The following is an 18,196-nucleotide window of genomic DNA, read 5'->3' as shown; positions in this document are numbered from 1 at the left end:
CCCCGCCGCATTGCGCCTGCGCACGTACCCCCTCCCGCCCGCCTCCTGTGGACGCGCCTGCGCAGTCCTATGCGTGAGTACGAGTTCGTACGCCGCGCTCGCACACACGCACTGCGCCTGGGCATAAGCTCCTTTTGTGCGCCTGCGCAGCACTCTGGCGTGGCGCGCGTGCGGTCTTCTCAACCACAGCTCACACGCACGGCGCCTGCGTAGCAGTCTCACCTCCCGTGCCAAGCTCTTTCCCCCCACTCAGAGCGCCTGCGCCGGGTAACGCGGTTTGATGATGCGCATGCGCGGGCGTTCCAGGCCCGGCATTAGCTTCGTCCCCAAATACCCGGATGAGAGTGGCCCACGGGTGGACAAAGACCCGGATGGAGGGGACACCTTCCTCCTGGGGGCCCTGTTTTCTGGCCCCCGCCCATAGTGCGCCCTGTCCTAGTGCCTTAGAGTCCTCCAGTGCCATGTCCTAGTGCCCCCCCGTGACTGTGCCCTGGGGTCCCCCCCAGCCTGGTGCCCCCTCCCCCAGTGATGTCCCCCAACACCCCCTGCTACCCCCACCCCCCCAGCCCTGTGCCCTGGTGACCCCTCCCCAGTGATGTCCCCCAACACTCCCTGCTACCCCCACCCCCAGCCCTGTGCCCTGGTGCCCCTCCCCAGTGATGTTCCCCAACCCCCTGCTACCCCCACCCCTCAGCCCTGTGCCTGGCGACCCCTCCCCAGTGATGTCCCCAACACCCCTGCTACCCCACCCCCAGCCCTGTGCCCTGGTGACCCCTCCCCAGTGATGTCCCCAACACCCCTGCTACGCCCCCCCCCCAGCCCTGTCGCCTGGTGCCCCCTCCCCCAGTGATGTTCCCCAACACCCCTGCTACCCCACCCCCAGCCCTGTGCCCTGGTGACCCCTCCCCCAGTGATGTCTCCCCAAACCCCCTGCTACCCCACCCCTCAGCCCTGTGCCCTGGTGCCCCCTCCCCAGTGATGTCCCCAACACCCCTGCTACCCCCCCAGCCTTGTGCCAAGCTGCTCCCTTCTTCCTGTTCGTGATGAGCACCCCCAGTATGACAACTGGCCTTGTGCCTGGCGCCTGCCCGCCCCAGTGTGCTGCCCATAGGTGGAAAGCGGTTGGTGTTTACTTAGCCATCAATGAACCTTTCCCTTTCCACAAGTCTTGGCAGCATTTCCTTTCCGCTGTTACAAGGGCAAAAGCGGAGGCTGGAGAAACCTTGAATATTTCACCTCGTGTTTTAACAGGCAAAGTCTCAAACAAGAAGTTGCGTCTATGCTTTTGATCTCAGGTGTGCAACGCAGTGCACTCTTAGGGCAACACAAAAGATGAACCTTTTTTTCTCTCTCTCTCTTTTTTTTTTTTTTGGAGCTGTGTAGTCAGTTTTTGTTACAAGATTAGATTTCTTCAGGCTGAATTCTACCCAAAAAAACAAAGTTTAATCAACAGTTACATTGCTCTGCAAAAGTTCGATTCACTGAGGACAGGCCCATCAGTGGTGATTAGCCAACATGCTCCAGGATGCAAACCCGTGCTCTGGGTGTCCCTACGCCCCTGCCCGCTAGATGCTGGGACTGGACAACAGGAGATGGATCACTTGATAGTTGCCATGTTCTCTTCATTCCCTCTGAAGCACCTGGCATTGGCCACGGTTGGATGACAGGATACTGGGCTAGATGGACCATTGGTCTGACTCAGTATGGCCTTGGTATGTTCTAGCCTTCCCTTACTCATGCGACAAACAGTGAAATAAAGGAGTCAAGGGGCACCCTTTAAAATAAGGGATGGGGAGTCATCCTAAGGAACAAATGAATGAAATAAGGAACTGTCCCTTGAAATAAGGGACAGGTGGTCACCCTATGTGCTGCCCTCCACCCTGGGCACTGAGGGTGCCAGTCAAAGTAATACAAAATAATAACAAACGGCTGAGGGGTTTCCTGTTGAGGTGTGGGGCAAATGTGGCCAATGGAGCTGCCCTAAGGGACCAGTGCGCTAACAAAACGAAATCCTGCCCTCACAAAGTTCTTCTCTGGACAGAGAAAGCACCCATTTGTTCCAAGGCCTTTGTGACTCCTTATTTTTCTGAAGAGCTTAGACAGCAGGGTCAGAGGTGTTACAAACAGCACCTGGATAGATGGAGAGGGGAAATCAATGCAAAGCCTGAAACAGCAGTGAGGGAAGGGAGTTCAGAGGGAGAGCCTTGAAATGCAATGGCCACAGGTCTAAATGCAAATTCCACCTCTGACAATTCCCCAGTAGAGACGTCTTCCCATCGCCTCCCTCATCCCCAGTGGCTTCAGAAAAAACAAGAAGGGACCACAAACCTGAATATGAATCGGCAAGAATGGAGTTTCCTTATGGCACAATTAGTTGCTATTAAGAGACCCTGGTGAGCAGCCCTTGAGTCACTTTATCTATCTATCTATCTATCTATCTATCTATCTATCTATCTATCTATCTATCTATCTATCACAATATTGCCAACCCCAAATATTCAAGAATCGTTAATCCGGCACCAAAATAATTCTTTTTACTTGTCTTCTGGTTTTTAGGCCTTTTCGGTATTCACTAAGGTCACATTTTTGAGCTTTTCTCCACAGTCATGAAGGGCAGAAACTTTTTTTTTTTTTAAATGGAAGCCGAGAGTCTCGTGTTGGGATTCCCTCCAAGACCTGTTCCATTCAGCTTATCCCGAACAGCTTATCCAGTTCTGGGAGGACACTTCATCCAGTTTTCTGGAACCCAAAACAATCAATCCGACTCTGTATTTCGTCACTCAAGTCCTTTATTTGGCATACAACAAAGCTATGCTGAATGATTGGACTCAACCATAGGGGGTGGCGGGTATAAGGCACAGACAACCTCGTCCTTTGTATACATTTACACATTACATAGCATTTGCTATATATGACACCACACTTTTTTTATTGGATTGGTCACTTTGCAGGAGCCAATCCCTGTACAGCATGGATATTAGGAAAAACTTTTTCACTAGGAGGGTGGTGAAGCACTGGAATGGGTTCCCTAGGGAGGTGGTGGAATCTCCTTCCTTAAAGGTTTTTAAGGTCAGGCTTGACAAAGCCCTGGCTGGGATGATTTAGTTGGGCTTAATCTTGCTTGGAGCAGGGAGTTGGACTAGATACCTTCTGAGGTCTCTTCCAACCCTGATAGTCTGTTCTATGATTCTGTGCTCTGTCCGTGTGATGTTCACAGGGAACCTGATCTTTACCTTACAGGTTTATCTTGTCCATGGTTCCTAGCATCAAGGTGTTGCTGCTTATTTTAAATAGCACAGACATCCTGACTCCAGCATACTGGTTGTCAAGCCCCTATTTACAACTTAACCTTCCAGTCACCTTCCCAATTATGCCCACTAAGAAATGAGGCAAATTTCTTATGACAAGCCCAGCCTACATCATGTCATCGCCTGACTCCAGGAGCTGGGGCTGTAAGTAAAAAAATCAGTTATTGTGAGACTCACAATAAAGCTACGAGAGATGGCAGCGTTGTCAACGTGGGAATCTGACACTGGAAAAAAAGCAAACGTGATTCTGGGCTGCATTAACAGGTGTGTTGTGAGCAAGACACGAGAAGTCATTCTTCCGCTCTACTCTGCGCTGGTCAGGCCTCAGCTGGAGTATTGTGTCCAGTTCTGGGCACCACATTTCAAGACAGATGTGGAGAAATTGGAGAGGGTCCAGAGAAGAGCAACAAGAATGATTAAAGGTCTAGAGAACATGACCTACGAAGGAAGGCTGAAAGAATTGGGTTTGTTTAGTTTGGAAAAGAGAAGACTGAGAGGGGACATGAGAGCAGTTTTCAGGTATCTCAAAGGGTGTCATAAGGTGGTGGGAGAAAACTTGTTCATCTTAGCCTCTAAGGATAGAACAAGAAGCCATGGGCTTAAACTGCAGCAAGGGAGGTTTAGGTTGGACATTAGGAAAAAGTTCCTAACTGTCAGGGTGGTTAAACATTGGAATAAACTGCCTAGGGAGGTTGTGGAATCTCCATCTCTGGAGATATTTAAGAGTAGGTTAGATAAATGTCTATCCGGGATGGTCTAGACAGTATTTGATCCTGCCATGAGGGCAGGGGATTGGACTTGATGACCTCTCAAGGTCCCTTCCAGGCCTAGAGTCTATGAATCTGTGAATCTGTGAATGGGGGTACTGGTTCCCTGGGAACTCCACAAAGAGTTATTCTGTGACTGGTGCAACAGGAGAATGAGACATTCCTGATCAAAATACAAAGAAACGCGAGTAACAAATAGTGAAAGAGATGCCATCACTGAGCAGTTGGGAGGGGAACGGGGCAGAATTGCAGTATGTGTGAGCCCTGAATCTCTGCATGAGAAAAGGTCAGTCATGAGAAATGGGCACACAGTGTTAAACCCTGTTCTCCCCCTGAAAGCTACTCTGCACACAGGTACAGGTCGTCAGGCCAATCAAGTGCGGGGCAATGAAAATGAAGTGTGAGAGCGAGAAAGTTGCTGTACTCGTCTGGGCTCCCCGTGACCCCCTGTCAGACATCCCGTGCGGTGCCACTCTCCCATGTGGAGCACAAAGAGGCCTCTGGTGCTTCAGAAGGGCGGATCTGTTGGTGTGATCGACGCTTTCCCCTTGCTAATCGGCCTTGTGGTGGAAGAGCCAGAAGAGTGATGAAACAGCCTCCTGATCGCACTGTTGCAATCCTTGCTCCAGCCTTCTAGCAACAAGAAGAGACTGGCAGATCTCCAGACAGACGAGGAGCCCTTTCAGTGTGCATGGATCACAGGGCCTTGGCAGTCCAGAATCCTGTTAAACTGGACTCCCCAGTGTAGACTTGCAAGCACATAGCACATGCAAATTCTCCTTACCAACTCTTCCAAAGTGCCATGTGCTAGGATCTTCCTATTGAAACAGAGCATCTGTCCTCCGGAAACCGGGACCAGCTGGATCCTAAGGCTGGCTGCTTGCTGGGGGTTACCGGAACTGTTCCCTGCCCCTCCCTCTCCACGCAGGGAAGGCCCATGCCAAACAGCTAGTAGACATGGTGTTACGGCACCTGTTACCCTTGGGGCTGGAAGCTTAAGGAAATCATCAAAGCAAATGGCCTGTTTCATAATATAAATATGCAGGAGCTCTAGCTGTTCCAACCGCCCCGGACCCCGTGCTTGGCGGGGGGGGAGGGGCGAGGGCTGTGGTTCAGGGAGACGTGGGGTCCAGGGCGGCCTGGGGGATTAGCAAGGGGCAGGAGCAAGCAACTCGGCCCCAGCGCACCACACCCCGCTGGCTCCTGGCATTGCTTCGGGGAGGGGGTGGAAGCCGGAAAGAGGTGGAGTGGCGGCTTGGGGGAAGAGGTGGAGTGGGGGCAGGGAGGGGGCAGAGGAGGGGCGGGAAGAGGTGGGGCGGGCTGGGGCCGGGTCGCTCGCTGCTGCAAGCACCAGTCCCCCCACTAACCTTCCAGGCTGCCCTGGACCCCACGTCCCCTTGAAGCGCGGCCCCCCCCAAAGCGTGGGGCCTGGGGCAGTTGCCCCAGTCTGTCCTATGGACAGGACAGCTCTGAAAATATCAGCCCAAATATTGGTGGAGCTGGGCCCACGTTCCTCAATATTGGTGGAGCTTGGGCACCACGGGCCCATATAACTCACCGCCCTGAAGGGGAGGTAAAGGGAGACCAGGGCTAATTTACTTCCCCTTACTATCCCCCCATCCTTACATTTCAGAGCATTCACCCAGCAAAATCCCTCTGAGCCCTCAGTGGGAAAGTCTAACATAGGCAGCAGTTGGTCACTTAAATATTAAACAAGCCCTTGGAGATAAAATGATCACGTTGCGGCCTGCCTGTCGGGCAGAAGGGTAATTTACCAGCTGAGTGGAATCTACGTAATCCGGACCAGGGGCCTTGTCGGGTGTATTGGAAATCAAGAGCCTTCAAATGAGAGAGAACTATCCCAAAGGCAGAGGGGTCAGTCCTTGCACGCACACAGTTCCTCTCAAGGCTGGCCTGGGGTCTGAAGAGAGGTATAGCCTAGGAGTCGATTACATTCACGAATGACAGTGCACTTCCTTTCCTGGCTTCTGAGTCGCACAGCATCACCCTTCCTGCATCCTTCACCGTTCCTGCATCCGGCGATCCTGCCATTCCTGTCCTGAGTGGGAACAAAAACGTCCCCTGTTTGTCCACAGCTTCTTGGCACAGCTTGCCTGCGTGCACCGTACCAGAGCGAGCCGCCCTGTGAAGACCCCTTTGGGAGGGGGGTGTACTGGGCTTACCCCAGCTTCCAGGGGGCGTAAGAGAAGTGAAGGGTCCGTGTGCAGTTAAGATCGTTGGCATCTAAATCTAGCCACGTTGACAACTCGGCACAAGCAAATAGTCACACCTCATTGGAGGTGATTTCAGCTGCCCCTACCGCTAGTGCAGCAGTGGGGTGCGTGGAGGGCAACAGTGCTAGCATGCAACGTGCCACATTGATGGAGCAGGGGCCGTGCTGACTGGGACCTCCGGGACCCACTGCAATATACATATTGGATAACCTGACTTTCTGTAGTGCAGGAACACAGCGTGGGCAGGCTCGGTCGAGACTGAGCCTGGGATGCTGAGATGTCTGGCACAGCCATTTGAAAGGTGAACGTGGTCAGCGCTACATTACAGAAGTCCCAGGGCTGGCTGTATTTGGACTCCGAGCCACGCGTCCTTCACCCGCGATCTGCCGGTACCGCAGAGAAGCGCCAATGAATCTCCAGCTCCATCCTCAACCTGAAACAACCAAACAGTCCGTTTCTCTGACAATAAAACACGTGCAGATGTCGTGGAACAATGAAAGTGAAAAACACAAGGGTCTGCATTCTGTATCTGAACGGCCACAGGGCTCCTCCACCTCCATGGGTTTTGGCTAAACCGCGCCGAGGCGTCTAAATACGCTTCCAACTGGAAATGTTAAATAAGTGTGTCTATCCAGCCTCCGCCTGCCAATTTGAGATGATTAACGGCTTTCAGGACTAATCCTAAAGGAGAACGGCATTAGCATATTCCGCTTGTGTCTGAGACCCCGGATATTTGATACTCCAATCCATCCTGGAAATAAAGCTGTGGGAGTTAGCTGCCGTGTAGATTTCTTAGGAAAGGCATCGCTCCCCCAACCTCATGCCCTAGAGACCATCTCGTTTCCCACTGGCCTCTTTTGAGGTTAGTACTTGGGAGATAATACTGCCATTTACATATAAATATAAAATCCAGGCTAAGCACATCTGCTCAGAGGTGGGAAATGAAGAGGAATCAAAAAAAGAATTAACTCACGGTTTTCCAGAGAGAGGCGATTTTATTTTTAATTTCTCTGACCCAAGGGCGGTTGAGATGCTTTGACGTGTCATGTGTCACCCCCCACCCCCGGCTAAACAGCCAGATTTGGGAGCCTTGGAGCCTCCAGCCCCTAGGAGCTACCCGATCTAGCACCAGGAGGGTGCTGCTTCATGAGATCACAGTGCCGGAGTGAGCCGATCCCTGGGGAAGCCTGACTCTTCCAGACAACACAACCAGACAACACAACCAGTCCTAACGCCCATCCCAGTTACCCCGTGGGAAGCTGCTCCTTTAGCGCGCTGGCTGGGGGGGGGGACGATTTTGGAGCCCACCGTCGCGAGTTTGAGCCTCGTCGCTGCGTGTGTGTGGTTTGGCTGATTGTGCCCATCCCACTGCTGATTTGTGTGTAAATGTGGCTTCCATACGGCTTCATTTACACTGGAGCCAGGCAGAGAGCTGCCTGCCCTTCTGTCTGGGAGAAAACCTGTTTCTCCCTTTGTTTGGTCACAGACTTTAAAGCATAATATCAGTGAGTCTCCACGACTCATATAGTGTTAACACATTTCACAATGATATTGATCACCAGCGTGTCACCGGCTTTCATAAAAGACTTTACTCAATAGACTTTTCTGCTGCAGTAATACTGTAAACAGCCGCTTACTCTGTGGGGTTCAGGCCCCCTGTTGTCTCCCTAGGGTGTCACACTGACTGCACAAAGGCCTTGTGTGTCCCACATCGCTCCATAGAACCAGTGGGGAAACTGACCCCTAGTGGAGACGTCTCAGATCCTCAGAACTCCAGCTGCTGTTCTGCATTGGACTCCTGACTGTCTTTCAATACCTGAATTCTCTGATCTTGCATATTATCCCACCTATCCCTGGCTTATCTAGCTGTGCAACAGCTGCGTCTGACTTTTTCTAGTTCTGCTCACAAACTTCGCATGTGTTCATTATCCCTGGGCTTTGAGCTGCCGCTCCCAGCTTAGAGCGGTTTAATATTTCTCTAGCGTTATCTAAGTGATACAGCAAACTGATATAAACCCTCAGTGCTGCTCCGGTGTCAGGTAGGTTGCAGCCCATCCAAGATGAAGGGCATCCTTGCACTGGTCTGCTTCCTGCCCTGTTTAACGTCTGGGGCCCAGCTCTCCTTTCCGGGTAAGAGCAGATTTTCAAAATGTTTTTTTAAACTAAAATGTATCCCATTTGGATTTATGTGATGATAACAAAAGGGTGATTCAGGGTGAGATTTCTCTGCTGCCCAATAGCCTGGCAAAAATTATGGATTCAAACGAGCCATTTTTGCATGAACGCAGGTGCCTAAAGCTCTGATTTTGCAAAAGCGAAATTCAGCCCTGTTCAGAAGGCCGGAGCAAGGTCTAAGCCAGGGGTAGGTAACCTATGGCATGTGTGCCGAAGGCGGCACGCGAGCTGATTTTCAGTGGCATTCACACTGCCCGGGTCCTGGCCACCGGTCCGGGGGGCTCTGCATTTTAATTTAATTTTAAATGAAGCTTCTTAAACATTTAAGAAAAAGTATTTACTTTACATACAACGATAGTTTAGTTCTATATTATAGACTTATAGAAAGAGACCTTCTAAAAACGTTAAAATGTATTACTGGCACACGAAACCTTAAATTAGAGTGACTAGATGAAGACTCAGCACACCACTTCTGAAAGGTTGCCGACCCCTGGTCTAAGCCCTGCTTACTTTTCACTTCTTACGTGGTTCAGAAGGCCCCATGTTGGCCTCTTGCATAGGAGTGAATTTTACCCTTGTAGAATAATTTACCAACCAAGGGATGTGGTGCATTCTCCATCCCTTGGCAGCTTCAAATCAAGATTGGATGGCTTTCTAAAATACATGCGGTAGCTCAGCCACAAGGCCTGGGCTGGATGCAGGACTCATTGAGTGATATTCCCGGACTTGTGTTACGCAGGAAGTCAGACTGCTCCTAACGGTCGCTTCTGGGCTTAACATCCACGACTCTATGAAAAAAACAGACAAAAATCTGTTCCATGAAAAGCTGCCGTTGGCCGTCATCGGGGACAAATTTGGGCAAAACCACCCACCTCTTTGCACACACTTGAGGCCACCTTTTAAAAGTGCTCCGCACCCAGAATCGCCCCCCCCCCCCGGGTTTTAAAAGGATTCTGCTGCCATTATACGTGCCACCGCCAGACTTCCCGGGTGTCTGTTCCCACTCCAGTGCTGGATGGTGAAGTTCTAAAGCGCGGCAGCAAAATCGACACTTGGGGGCTTTTCTCCCGTTGGGTCTGTACGCTGCGTTCTGGTAGCGCTTTCTGTTTTGCTGCAGGAGTATCTTCCAATCACTCTTTGCTTAACACGTTACTAGCCTGGTGTACGTTCACCATCGACGACAGCCGCTCTTCCCCCCTGCAGGTTACTTTGTGCAAATAACCACCGTGTCGCGTGCACTTTATCAAACCTGTGAAATCAAGTCGTAGCCACCTATGCACGAGCGCTTCAGAAATCCTAGTTCAATGGAGCCGACAGGAGGTTCCCCATTGATTTCAAGGGGGCCAGGATTTCACCCGTGTTGTTTCCCATCTGTTTTTGTGGTCAGCTGCTTGCTTGTTTGTGCTGAGAACTTGTCTGTGGAGTTTCCGGCAAAGGCAGAAATAATGCTTCCCTGTTTCCCTCGTGTACTCGCGTAGAGCAAATGCGTAGCAAAGAATGAAAGCCGGGATCCCAAGAACCTTCTTGAATAATTAAGGTCAGATTTGTAGTTCTAACCTGAAAGGCGAAGGCTTGGCTGCCATATCTACAGGCGGGAGCAGATTCTCCCCCCAGCTTCCACAGATACGTGCATTTAGGGCTCATTAAAAATCCATGGATAGCGCTCTTGGCGGCAAAGCCTCTGATGGGGTTTCAGCGCCGGCATGATTTGCTCTCAAGGCAGTTGAATCTTGCTGTGCGCTGGGCAGGTGATATGGGGCAGCCAGAGCCAGCTGCCTCCAAGATGGGGAGCTGCTTCGGCCCACCTCTGCTTGCACGCACCCCAAGGATGGCGTTGGGGTGCGAAAGAGAGAGAAGCAACATCTCCTGCTTCCCAGCTATATTACATGAACAGTGTCATTTCCCCTTGTCACCAAGGGTGTGCCTTGGGTCAGTATCCACCTCACCATTGGATAGAGGAGCTAAGCTGAGGCACATAGATAAATGCTCTGCCCAAGGTCTTCTAGTGAGTCAGTGGCAGAGCTGGGAAAAAGGACCCAGGAGTCCTGGTTCCCGATGCACTGTGTAAAGCAGGCCCCATGTCAATCGAACCTTCCGGAGAGGGAGTCCTGGGGCTGTTCTGTACAGCTGTGGAATCAAGCAGAGAGGGAAAGTTGAAGAAACCCCCAGAAAGGTGCCAGTGATTTGAAGCAGGTCTGGAATCCAGGAAACGTGGCTTCATCCTGCAATCAGCAGGTAGTGTGAAATAGCCGCAGTGGGAAAGGATAGCATAGAGAAGACCAAGCTGAGGTGTGAAAGGAAACGGAGGGTAGATGGAGCTCATTCCAGATGGTCGGAGCTGGGTTCTCTCACACACATGAGAGGAAGTAGACCCTACTCAGACACAGGGAGAATAGTGTGTATAGACAGTTGGGTATTAAGAATGGAGCGCATGGAAGAGGGAAGCTGGAGTCTCCCCTTTGACTATATTGCCTGCACAGGGTTCCTTGGGAGTAATTATTCCATAACAACGATGGCTTAGTGACTATTCCAATCAGCACATTAGCTGGATGAACTGAATAAACCAGCCATCGTGCCTTCAGTGAGCCAGCTACCCCTTTGAGCCGGGTAAGAGGGGAGTTGGGGACTGGTACTGTACGTGCTCCTCCGTCCACATTTCTAGCCCATGACCCTAGTATCTGGCCACGGGGGTGAGGCCATAGTGAACTCTGGTCTGTCTTTTTTTGCCATCCCAGGAGAAGGTGAGCCGTGGGAGGTCCCCTCGTTCTACTCTGTCTCCGATAGTGAGATCAAGAGAGTCTCTGAGATGCTGTACTCTGCCGACGTGAACAAGGCCACCAGCCGCGAGATCGTCCTCAACCTGCAGCACAAGATCTCCTCTGACCAGACCAGGGCAGGCCAAGACTACGCCAGCCAGAAGTGAGGGCATGGGGATGGGGTGGAGATGCTGGAAAACCCACGTGTGTGGGCTGTGCAGATCAGGGGGGAGGGTGCATTGAGGTTACACCAGATCCTTGCATGGGCAGAACCTTCCAAAGCCATGTAGACGTTCCCGCAGGGCAGACAGAGAGGAGTGCCGCAGAGGTAGCACACATATGCGGCAGATGGGTCCGGTCAGGGTGTGGGGGTGTGTGAAGGGCGATGGAAGTGGTACCTATGCCTCGTTCTAGCTCTCTGGTAGGGGTGCCTCCTTCTGCAGATCCCATTTATAACTATCCGAGAGGGACTAGTTAGTCTGTGGTCAGAGAGGAAGGATGGTCCAGTGGTTAGGGTACCAGCCTGAGACTTGGGTGACTGGGGGGTCTATCCCTTGCTCCGCCACAGACTTCTTGGTGTGACCTGGGGCAAGTCACTTAGTCCCTGCCTCAGTTTGCCGTGTGCCCAGTGGGGAAAATAGCACTGCCCTGCCCCCCAGGGGGTGGTGAGGATAAATGCATTAAAGATTGTGAGGCCCGGTGATGGGACCCAGATAAGGACCTAAGGCAGCGCTATCAGCCCACTGGCTCTGCCGCCGATTCTCCGGCTGGGTCTGTGACCAGGAGCAGTGTCCCTAAATCCCTCTCTCCGCTCTCCTGCCAGGCTCTTCAGCTATGTGGATGAGGATGCCCTCTTCTCCAAACCCACCTTTGCCAGGCTCTTGGCTCTGCTGAATAACTATGAACGCATGACGGGCAAGGAGGAGGTGGTGATCACCTCTGAGAGCCAGGAAGTGGACGCTTTCCTGGATGAAATCTTCCAGACCCAGGTGATGGAGGAGCTGACCCAGTTCTTTCTTACTAAAGGTAAAGCACTGACTGTGCAGGCGGTGCACAGCTGGGTGATGACATGGGTTGTGTCTGCCGCCAGGCGCTGGAGGGACCATAGAGGGGGCCTCGGCTCAGTGCAGGATCCTGTAGCTCTGCCAGGTGCCGTGGAGACAGGCTGAGCCATCAGGAGTCCAAGCAAGGAATCGCCTCCCCTCACTGAGCCGATTTGTACTAGGTTCTGCTCCGTGTGGAGGAGCTGACCATCCACCCCAACGTAAGGCTGCTGGACGGGAGTTTTGGCTCCCTGCAGAATGCTTGTCATAGAATCATAGAATCTCAGGGTTGGAAGGGACCTCAGGAGGTCATCTAGTGCAACCCCCAAGCTAGTCCCTCTAGCTTGGCTCCCACCCAAGCCGAACGCAGCTCCCGGCACCTGCTGGCCGTCAGCGCCGGCAAGCAGGACTGCCTGTTCTCACCACAGCCGGCTCTCGCCTGGGAAGCTCGCTGTGCGCGTCAGTTGGAGAAGGAACATGTGTTTCTTGGTGTATTTCCCAACGCACCGTCTGCTAAATACCAAGCACGGTGCTCAGGAGCAGACCGTGAAAGCCAGCATCCGCAGCGCCCCGGTTGTCCCTCCCCGCTCAGCTGCTCGCCGCAAACAGTTGTCAGAAATAGCACATTGCGTCCCGGTGCTTCGCGTCTGAGGCAGGAACGGGAAGATTCAGGCCACTAAAGACAAGGCTGCTGTTCAAACGAAGGCACGCGGGGAACTCGCTGCTTGCCAGTGGGGGGCGTGTGTGACACAGAGGTAGTAGCTGGCACCTGCGCCCGACGGGAGTCTGGGAGTGACAAAGGAGAAGGGAAATGTGCAGCAGAGGGGCAGTTTGCACATTCGGAGAGGAGAGGGCAGGGCCGCCTGGGGAAGGGGGGAGTGGAACAATTTGCCCCAGGCCCCGGGCCCCCCCACGGGAGTTTTTCGGGCCCCTGGAGTGGGGTCTTTCACTTGCTCCGGGAGCCCTGGAAAACTCTCGTGGGGCCTGGGCCCCCGGAGCTTCTTCCGCTCTGGGTCTTCAGCGGCACTTCGGTGGCGGGGGGTCCTTCCGCTCCGGGACCCACCACCAAAGACCCCAGGCCCCCTGAATCCTCTGGGCAGCCCTGGGAGAGGGCGTGGGGTTGGAGGGGAGGCAGCCTCGGCCTGGGGAGAAGGGCCTGTGTCCCAGCTACGAGAGTTTGATGTTCTCAATAGCAACCCGTGGATTCAGACCAGCAGTGGGGCTCCGAGATCTCCCGTGGCTGGGCTATGGGGAGCTGGCTGCATCGCCCTGCTGGAGACCAGCTCTGACCCCCGCTCTCTCCCCGGGCCAGGGATCTATGTGTCGGAGAATGACTTCAAGGCAGACCTGAAGGAGATGTGGTTCGGGCTTTACTCACGTTCGAAGGGAGCGGCCATGGACTCCTCTGGCTTCGAACACGTCTTCCACGGTACCGCGCTGCTCGCGGGGCGGCGGGGGGAGATCTCCGATGAGGGCACAGCACAAATCCACAGCTCCGGGGGCTGTCGGAAAGTTGAATAAACCCGAGGCTCTGGTATGCCCACTTGCAGAGCCCCTTCTTCTGGAGGGGACCCCCCTCCAAACACTAGAGCTGGAAAGGTCAAACACAGGGGGGCCTAAAATCTGGCCGCTAATATTCAGGTTCCTGAGGAAGCAGCCTCATCTGCAGAGGGGCTGACCTGCTGAAAATTGCCTCAGGGCAGCCTCTGTGGAAATCAGGCCACATGTTTAAGAAGCAGCAGCCCGAGCTCTGGGGACAGCCCTTTGGATCCATAGATCTCCAAGTGCGTTCCAAAGGAGGCTGGTATCATTAACCCCCTTTTACAGATGGGAAACCGAGGCACAGACAGGGATGCACCTGGCCCAAGTTCGCCCACCAGGCCAGTGGCAGAGCAACTGGGAACAATCACGGGGATGGAATTTCTGCGTGAACGGGGATGGGGTGGGGGAGGTCAATCATTGGGAATTTGCCAAGGGGCGAGTTTGACGTGAAGGCTGAAATGGACCAGACTAGGTGTGCCGGTCTGATAAGTGGCATAGCCACGCCTAGGGTGGGATTTCCTGGGGATAACCCCCTTGTACTGAGGCCCGGGGTGGTGTTGGTGGCCTGCAATACGCACATCACTCCGGATGATCTGGTGGACCCTCCTGGCTGTAAGCTGCATGGCTCTGAGTTTAACGCTGGGTCTTTTGGGGCCGGCGTTTACCTTGGGCAGCATTTCTCAGGTCAGGACACTTAGTTATTCTCAGCCACTCAACAGGATATTAATTCACCCCGACCCACGTTAGCACGTAACCCACGGGGTCGAGACGACGGATGTTCTAGGTCCCTGCTGAACAGACAGATACAGCCCCGCGAGTGATTGTCCTGACGTGCCGTGCGGTCAGGCAGTTGTACCGGAGAACTTCACAGATCCCTGCGTACGCTCAGAATCCCCGGGGGCGATGGGAACGCAGGGGAAAGTGATGAGCGGCTGGAAGAAGCTGAGGGGCCCGTTGGGAAGGGCACAGGGTCTGCGGGAAGCCGCTGCCTGCTCTGGGGCGGGACGGGAAATGAGCCAGAAACAGGCCGTGACTCCAGCTCTGCTTCCTCTCGCCTGCAGGTGAAATCAAGAGCGGGAAAGTCTCAGGCTTTCACAACTGGGTCCATTACTACGAGCTGGAGAAGAACGGGCAGATCAATTACCTGAGCTACAGCTACGATGGGCCTGTGAGTGCTGAGGGGAGGACGTCCATGGGGCCTAGCTTGGCCCGGCTCCTACCCGCCCGCTCTGGGGGGAGGCGGCTCCCAGCCCGGCTCAGTGCGGCTCCTACCCGCCCACTCCAGGGGGAGGCTCCTACCCGCCCACTCCAGGGGGAGGCAGCTCCCAGCCCGGCTCAGTGCGGCTCCTACCCGCCCACTCCAGGGGGAGGCTCCTACCTGCCCACTCCAGGGGGAGGCTCCTACCCGCCCACTCCAGGGGGAGGCGGCTCCCAGCCCGGCTCAGTGCGGCTCCTACCCGCCCGCTCCAGGGGGAGGCTCCTACCTGCCCACTCCAGGGGGAGGCTCCTACCCGCCCGCTCTGGGGGGAGGCTCCTACCCGCCCGCTCCAGGGGGAGGCTCCTACCCGCCCGCTCCAGGGGGAGGCTCCTACCTGCCCGCTCTGGGGGGAGGCGGCTCGCAGCCCGGCTCAGTGCAGCTCCTACCCACCCACTCCAGGGGGAGGCTCCTACCCGCCCACTCCAGGGGGAGGTGGCTCCCAGCCTGGCCCAGCTCAGCATGGCTCCTAGACCGGAGGGAGGATCCCTTTCTGCTCCCCTACTCAGCCTGCTGCCTCCTGGCCCCACGAGGGGTCTGGGCTCAAGTCTCAGTCCCAGTGGCGGGGTGGGGCAGGGTGAGGGGGGCTTGGTGAGTCAGACAGGGGGACAAAGTCTCCTCCCACGGAGTCCTGAGCCATCGCAGTCCAGCCGTCGGCTGGCGAGCGGCTGCCCGGCGTCCCTGCCCGGTGCTGGCTCATTGGGTAGCGAACTGGTGCTGTCCTTATTCCCATGCGCCTCTTGAGATAGTTTCCAACCAGAGACCGCCCAGAGTCTCCCCTGCCGGGGCACCCACCTCTTGCATCCCCTTGTCTGGCTGCAGTGGACCGGCTACCCTGACATCATGGCCTTCCAGTACCGCTGGACGGGTTATCTGAAGAGCGTCGGCTCCTTCTTCATTGGCTCCAGCCCCGAGTTTGAGCTGGCCGTGTACACGCTGTGCTACAAAACCAGGCCCAACAAGCTGTGAGTATCAGACACAAGGCCAGGGAGGCCGGGCCCCAGTGTGAGGGTTGCCCCCAAAGAGGCACCTGCCCAGGGGGACGGACGTTCAGGTCATTGCTGGGAGCAATTGATGTACTTTTAAAAAACTCTTTGTTGTGTGTAAAACCCTTTGAGAAGCCTGCTAATGTCTCCTTGCCCGCAGGCTTTTGTGGCAAAGGCGATCATTGCAGTCTGGTCCTTAGAGCAGGGGGAGCTGGCAGTCAGGACCCCTGGGTTTTCTCTCGGCTCTGGGAGGGAAGTGGGGTGTAGTGGTTAGAACAAGGCGAACTGGCAGTCACGACTCCTGGATTCTCTCTCAGCTCTGGGAGGGGAGTGGGGTCTAGTGGTTAGAGGGGGTGAGAGTCAGGATTCCTGGGTTCTCTCCCAGCTCTGGGAGGGGAGTGGGGCCTAGTGGTTAGAGCAGGGGGGCTTGGGATCAGGATTCCAGCCTTCTCAGCATTGCCAACCCCAAGTATTCAAAACTCATGTCAAGCCACAGGAAAACAAATCACAGGATTGGCTTAAACACTGTGAGGCTTCTAAGAGATACCACACGTGGGGACACGTTTGTATCGCCCTGCGGGGTGCACTCAGGGCTCGAGGCTTCAGAGGGTGACGTGACTCTGGACGGCCTCCCCAGCGGCCTCACGTCCATCTCCTTGCAGGTGCAAGCTCAGCCTTGGCGGGAAATCGGCTCAGATTCAGACTTACTCCTGGGCCAACTCGGAGTATGGAGCAGGCAAGCGGTACCTCGCCTCCTCGTACCCCAACTCCCCCTGACCCTCCCCCCCCGGCACCACGACAATAAACCTTTCCCTCGCTCAGCCGCTCCCTCTTGCCCTTTGTTTTCAGGGGCCCAAGTGGGGGACTTCCCCCAGCCCCCGCCTGCACACGTGGCGCCTGCTGCTAGGTTCTTGCAGTGATTGTTGTTTGGGGAGGGTGCATACGTGGCCTGTTATGTGACACTAGGTAATAACCGTGTCCAGTTTGGGGCCCCCCACTACAAGAAGGATGTGGACAAATTGGAGAGAGTCCAGCGGAGGGCAACACAAATGATCAGGGGGCTGGAGCACATGACTTACGAGGAGAGGCTGAGGGAACTGGGATTGTTTAGTCTGCAGAAGAGAAGAGTGAGGGGGGATTTGATAGCTGCTTTCAACGACCTGAAAGGGGGATCCAAAGAGGATGGAGCTCGGCTGTTCTCAGTGGTGGCAGATGACAGAACAAGGAGCAATGGTCTCAAGTTGCACTGGGGGTGGTCTAGGGTTGGATATTAGGTGTAGTGGGGTGAGGGCTGTGGCAGGGAAAGCAGCTAATAGGCTGATTGGGGAAGTGGCTGCAGCTGGGCCACGCCCCAATCAGGCCTCAGCTGGCCCTATATAAGAGGCCGGTGCCAGGAATTCACCAGTCTCTCTCTAGCTGTAGAGGGAGAGGGACCTGGCTGCAGGGACCTGAGCAGAGCGCCTGAGTGGAGCAGGGCTGGGGAAAGGCAGAGGAGCTGGGGAGCTCCAGCCTGGAAAGCCCCAGGCTGCGGCCTAGAAGGCCAACAGGTACTGGGGGTTGCAGAGGGCAGCCCAGGGGTAGGCAAAGGCAGCAGGTCCAAACTCCTGATAATGAATCAATCCGGTGATGAATAGTCTGATACTGCAGTCTGCCCCAGGGGGCAGGGGCTAGACAATGCCTGGCAGTAGCCTTATACTGAGGCAAGGTGGGGATAGGGGGTGGGGGCTCCCCAGGGAGGGGAGACCCCTGAGAGTGAGGGGTTACTGCTAGGGGGCAGCACCCCAGAAAACAGGGCACTGGAGTCCAGGGAGGGATGCGGGGCCCCAACGGCAGTGGGACACCGGCCTGCAGGGGGCGCTCCGGAGGCTGGACGAGCTAATTCCCGAGATGACTAGCAGGAGGCGCTGCAGTGGTGAGTCTCACGTCGCTATGTTAGGAAACACTATTTCACTAGGAGGGTGGTGAAGCACTGGAATGGGTTCCCTAGGGAGGTGGTGGAATCTCCTTCCTTAGAGGTTTTTAAGGTCCGGCTTGACAAAGCCCTGGCTGGGATGGTTAGTTGGGGTTGGTCCTGCTTTGAGCAGGGGGTTGGACTAGATGCCTCCTGAGGTCCCTTCCAACCCTGATCTT

The 18,196-nt window shown here is 54.8% G+C and overlaps 1 protein-coding gene across 1 annotated transcript; it reads left to right on the top strand.

Annotated features, from left to right (window-relative positions):
- The first annotated feature begins 25 nt into the window (after positions 1-25).
- On the top strand, positions 26-16,866 carry LOC120391007 (poly(U)-specific endoribonuclease-D-like). The gene is made up of 7 exons (XM_039514174.1): positions 26-73; positions 11,220-11,403; positions 12,064-12,266; positions 13,596-13,712; positions 14,887-14,993; positions 15,903-16,045; positions 16,729-16,866. Exons 1-7 carry the CDS (start codon positions 70-72, stop codon positions 16,841-16,843), a joined length of 873 nt encoding a protein of 290 aa, XP_039370108.1. The 5' UTR covers positions 26-69; the 3' UTR covers positions 16,844-16,866.
- Positions 16,867-18,196: the final 1,330 nt, after the last annotated feature.

This window comes from Mauremys reevesii, linkage group 25 (genome assembly GCF_016161935.1).
Source record: "Mauremys reevesii isolate NIE-2019 linkage group 25, ASM1616193v1, whole genome shotgun sequence".
Taxonomy (NCBI): Eukaryota; Metazoa; Chordata; order Testudines; family Geoemydidae; genus Mauremys; species Mauremys reevesii.
This window is presented reverse-complemented; position numbering and strand designations above follow the sequence as displayed.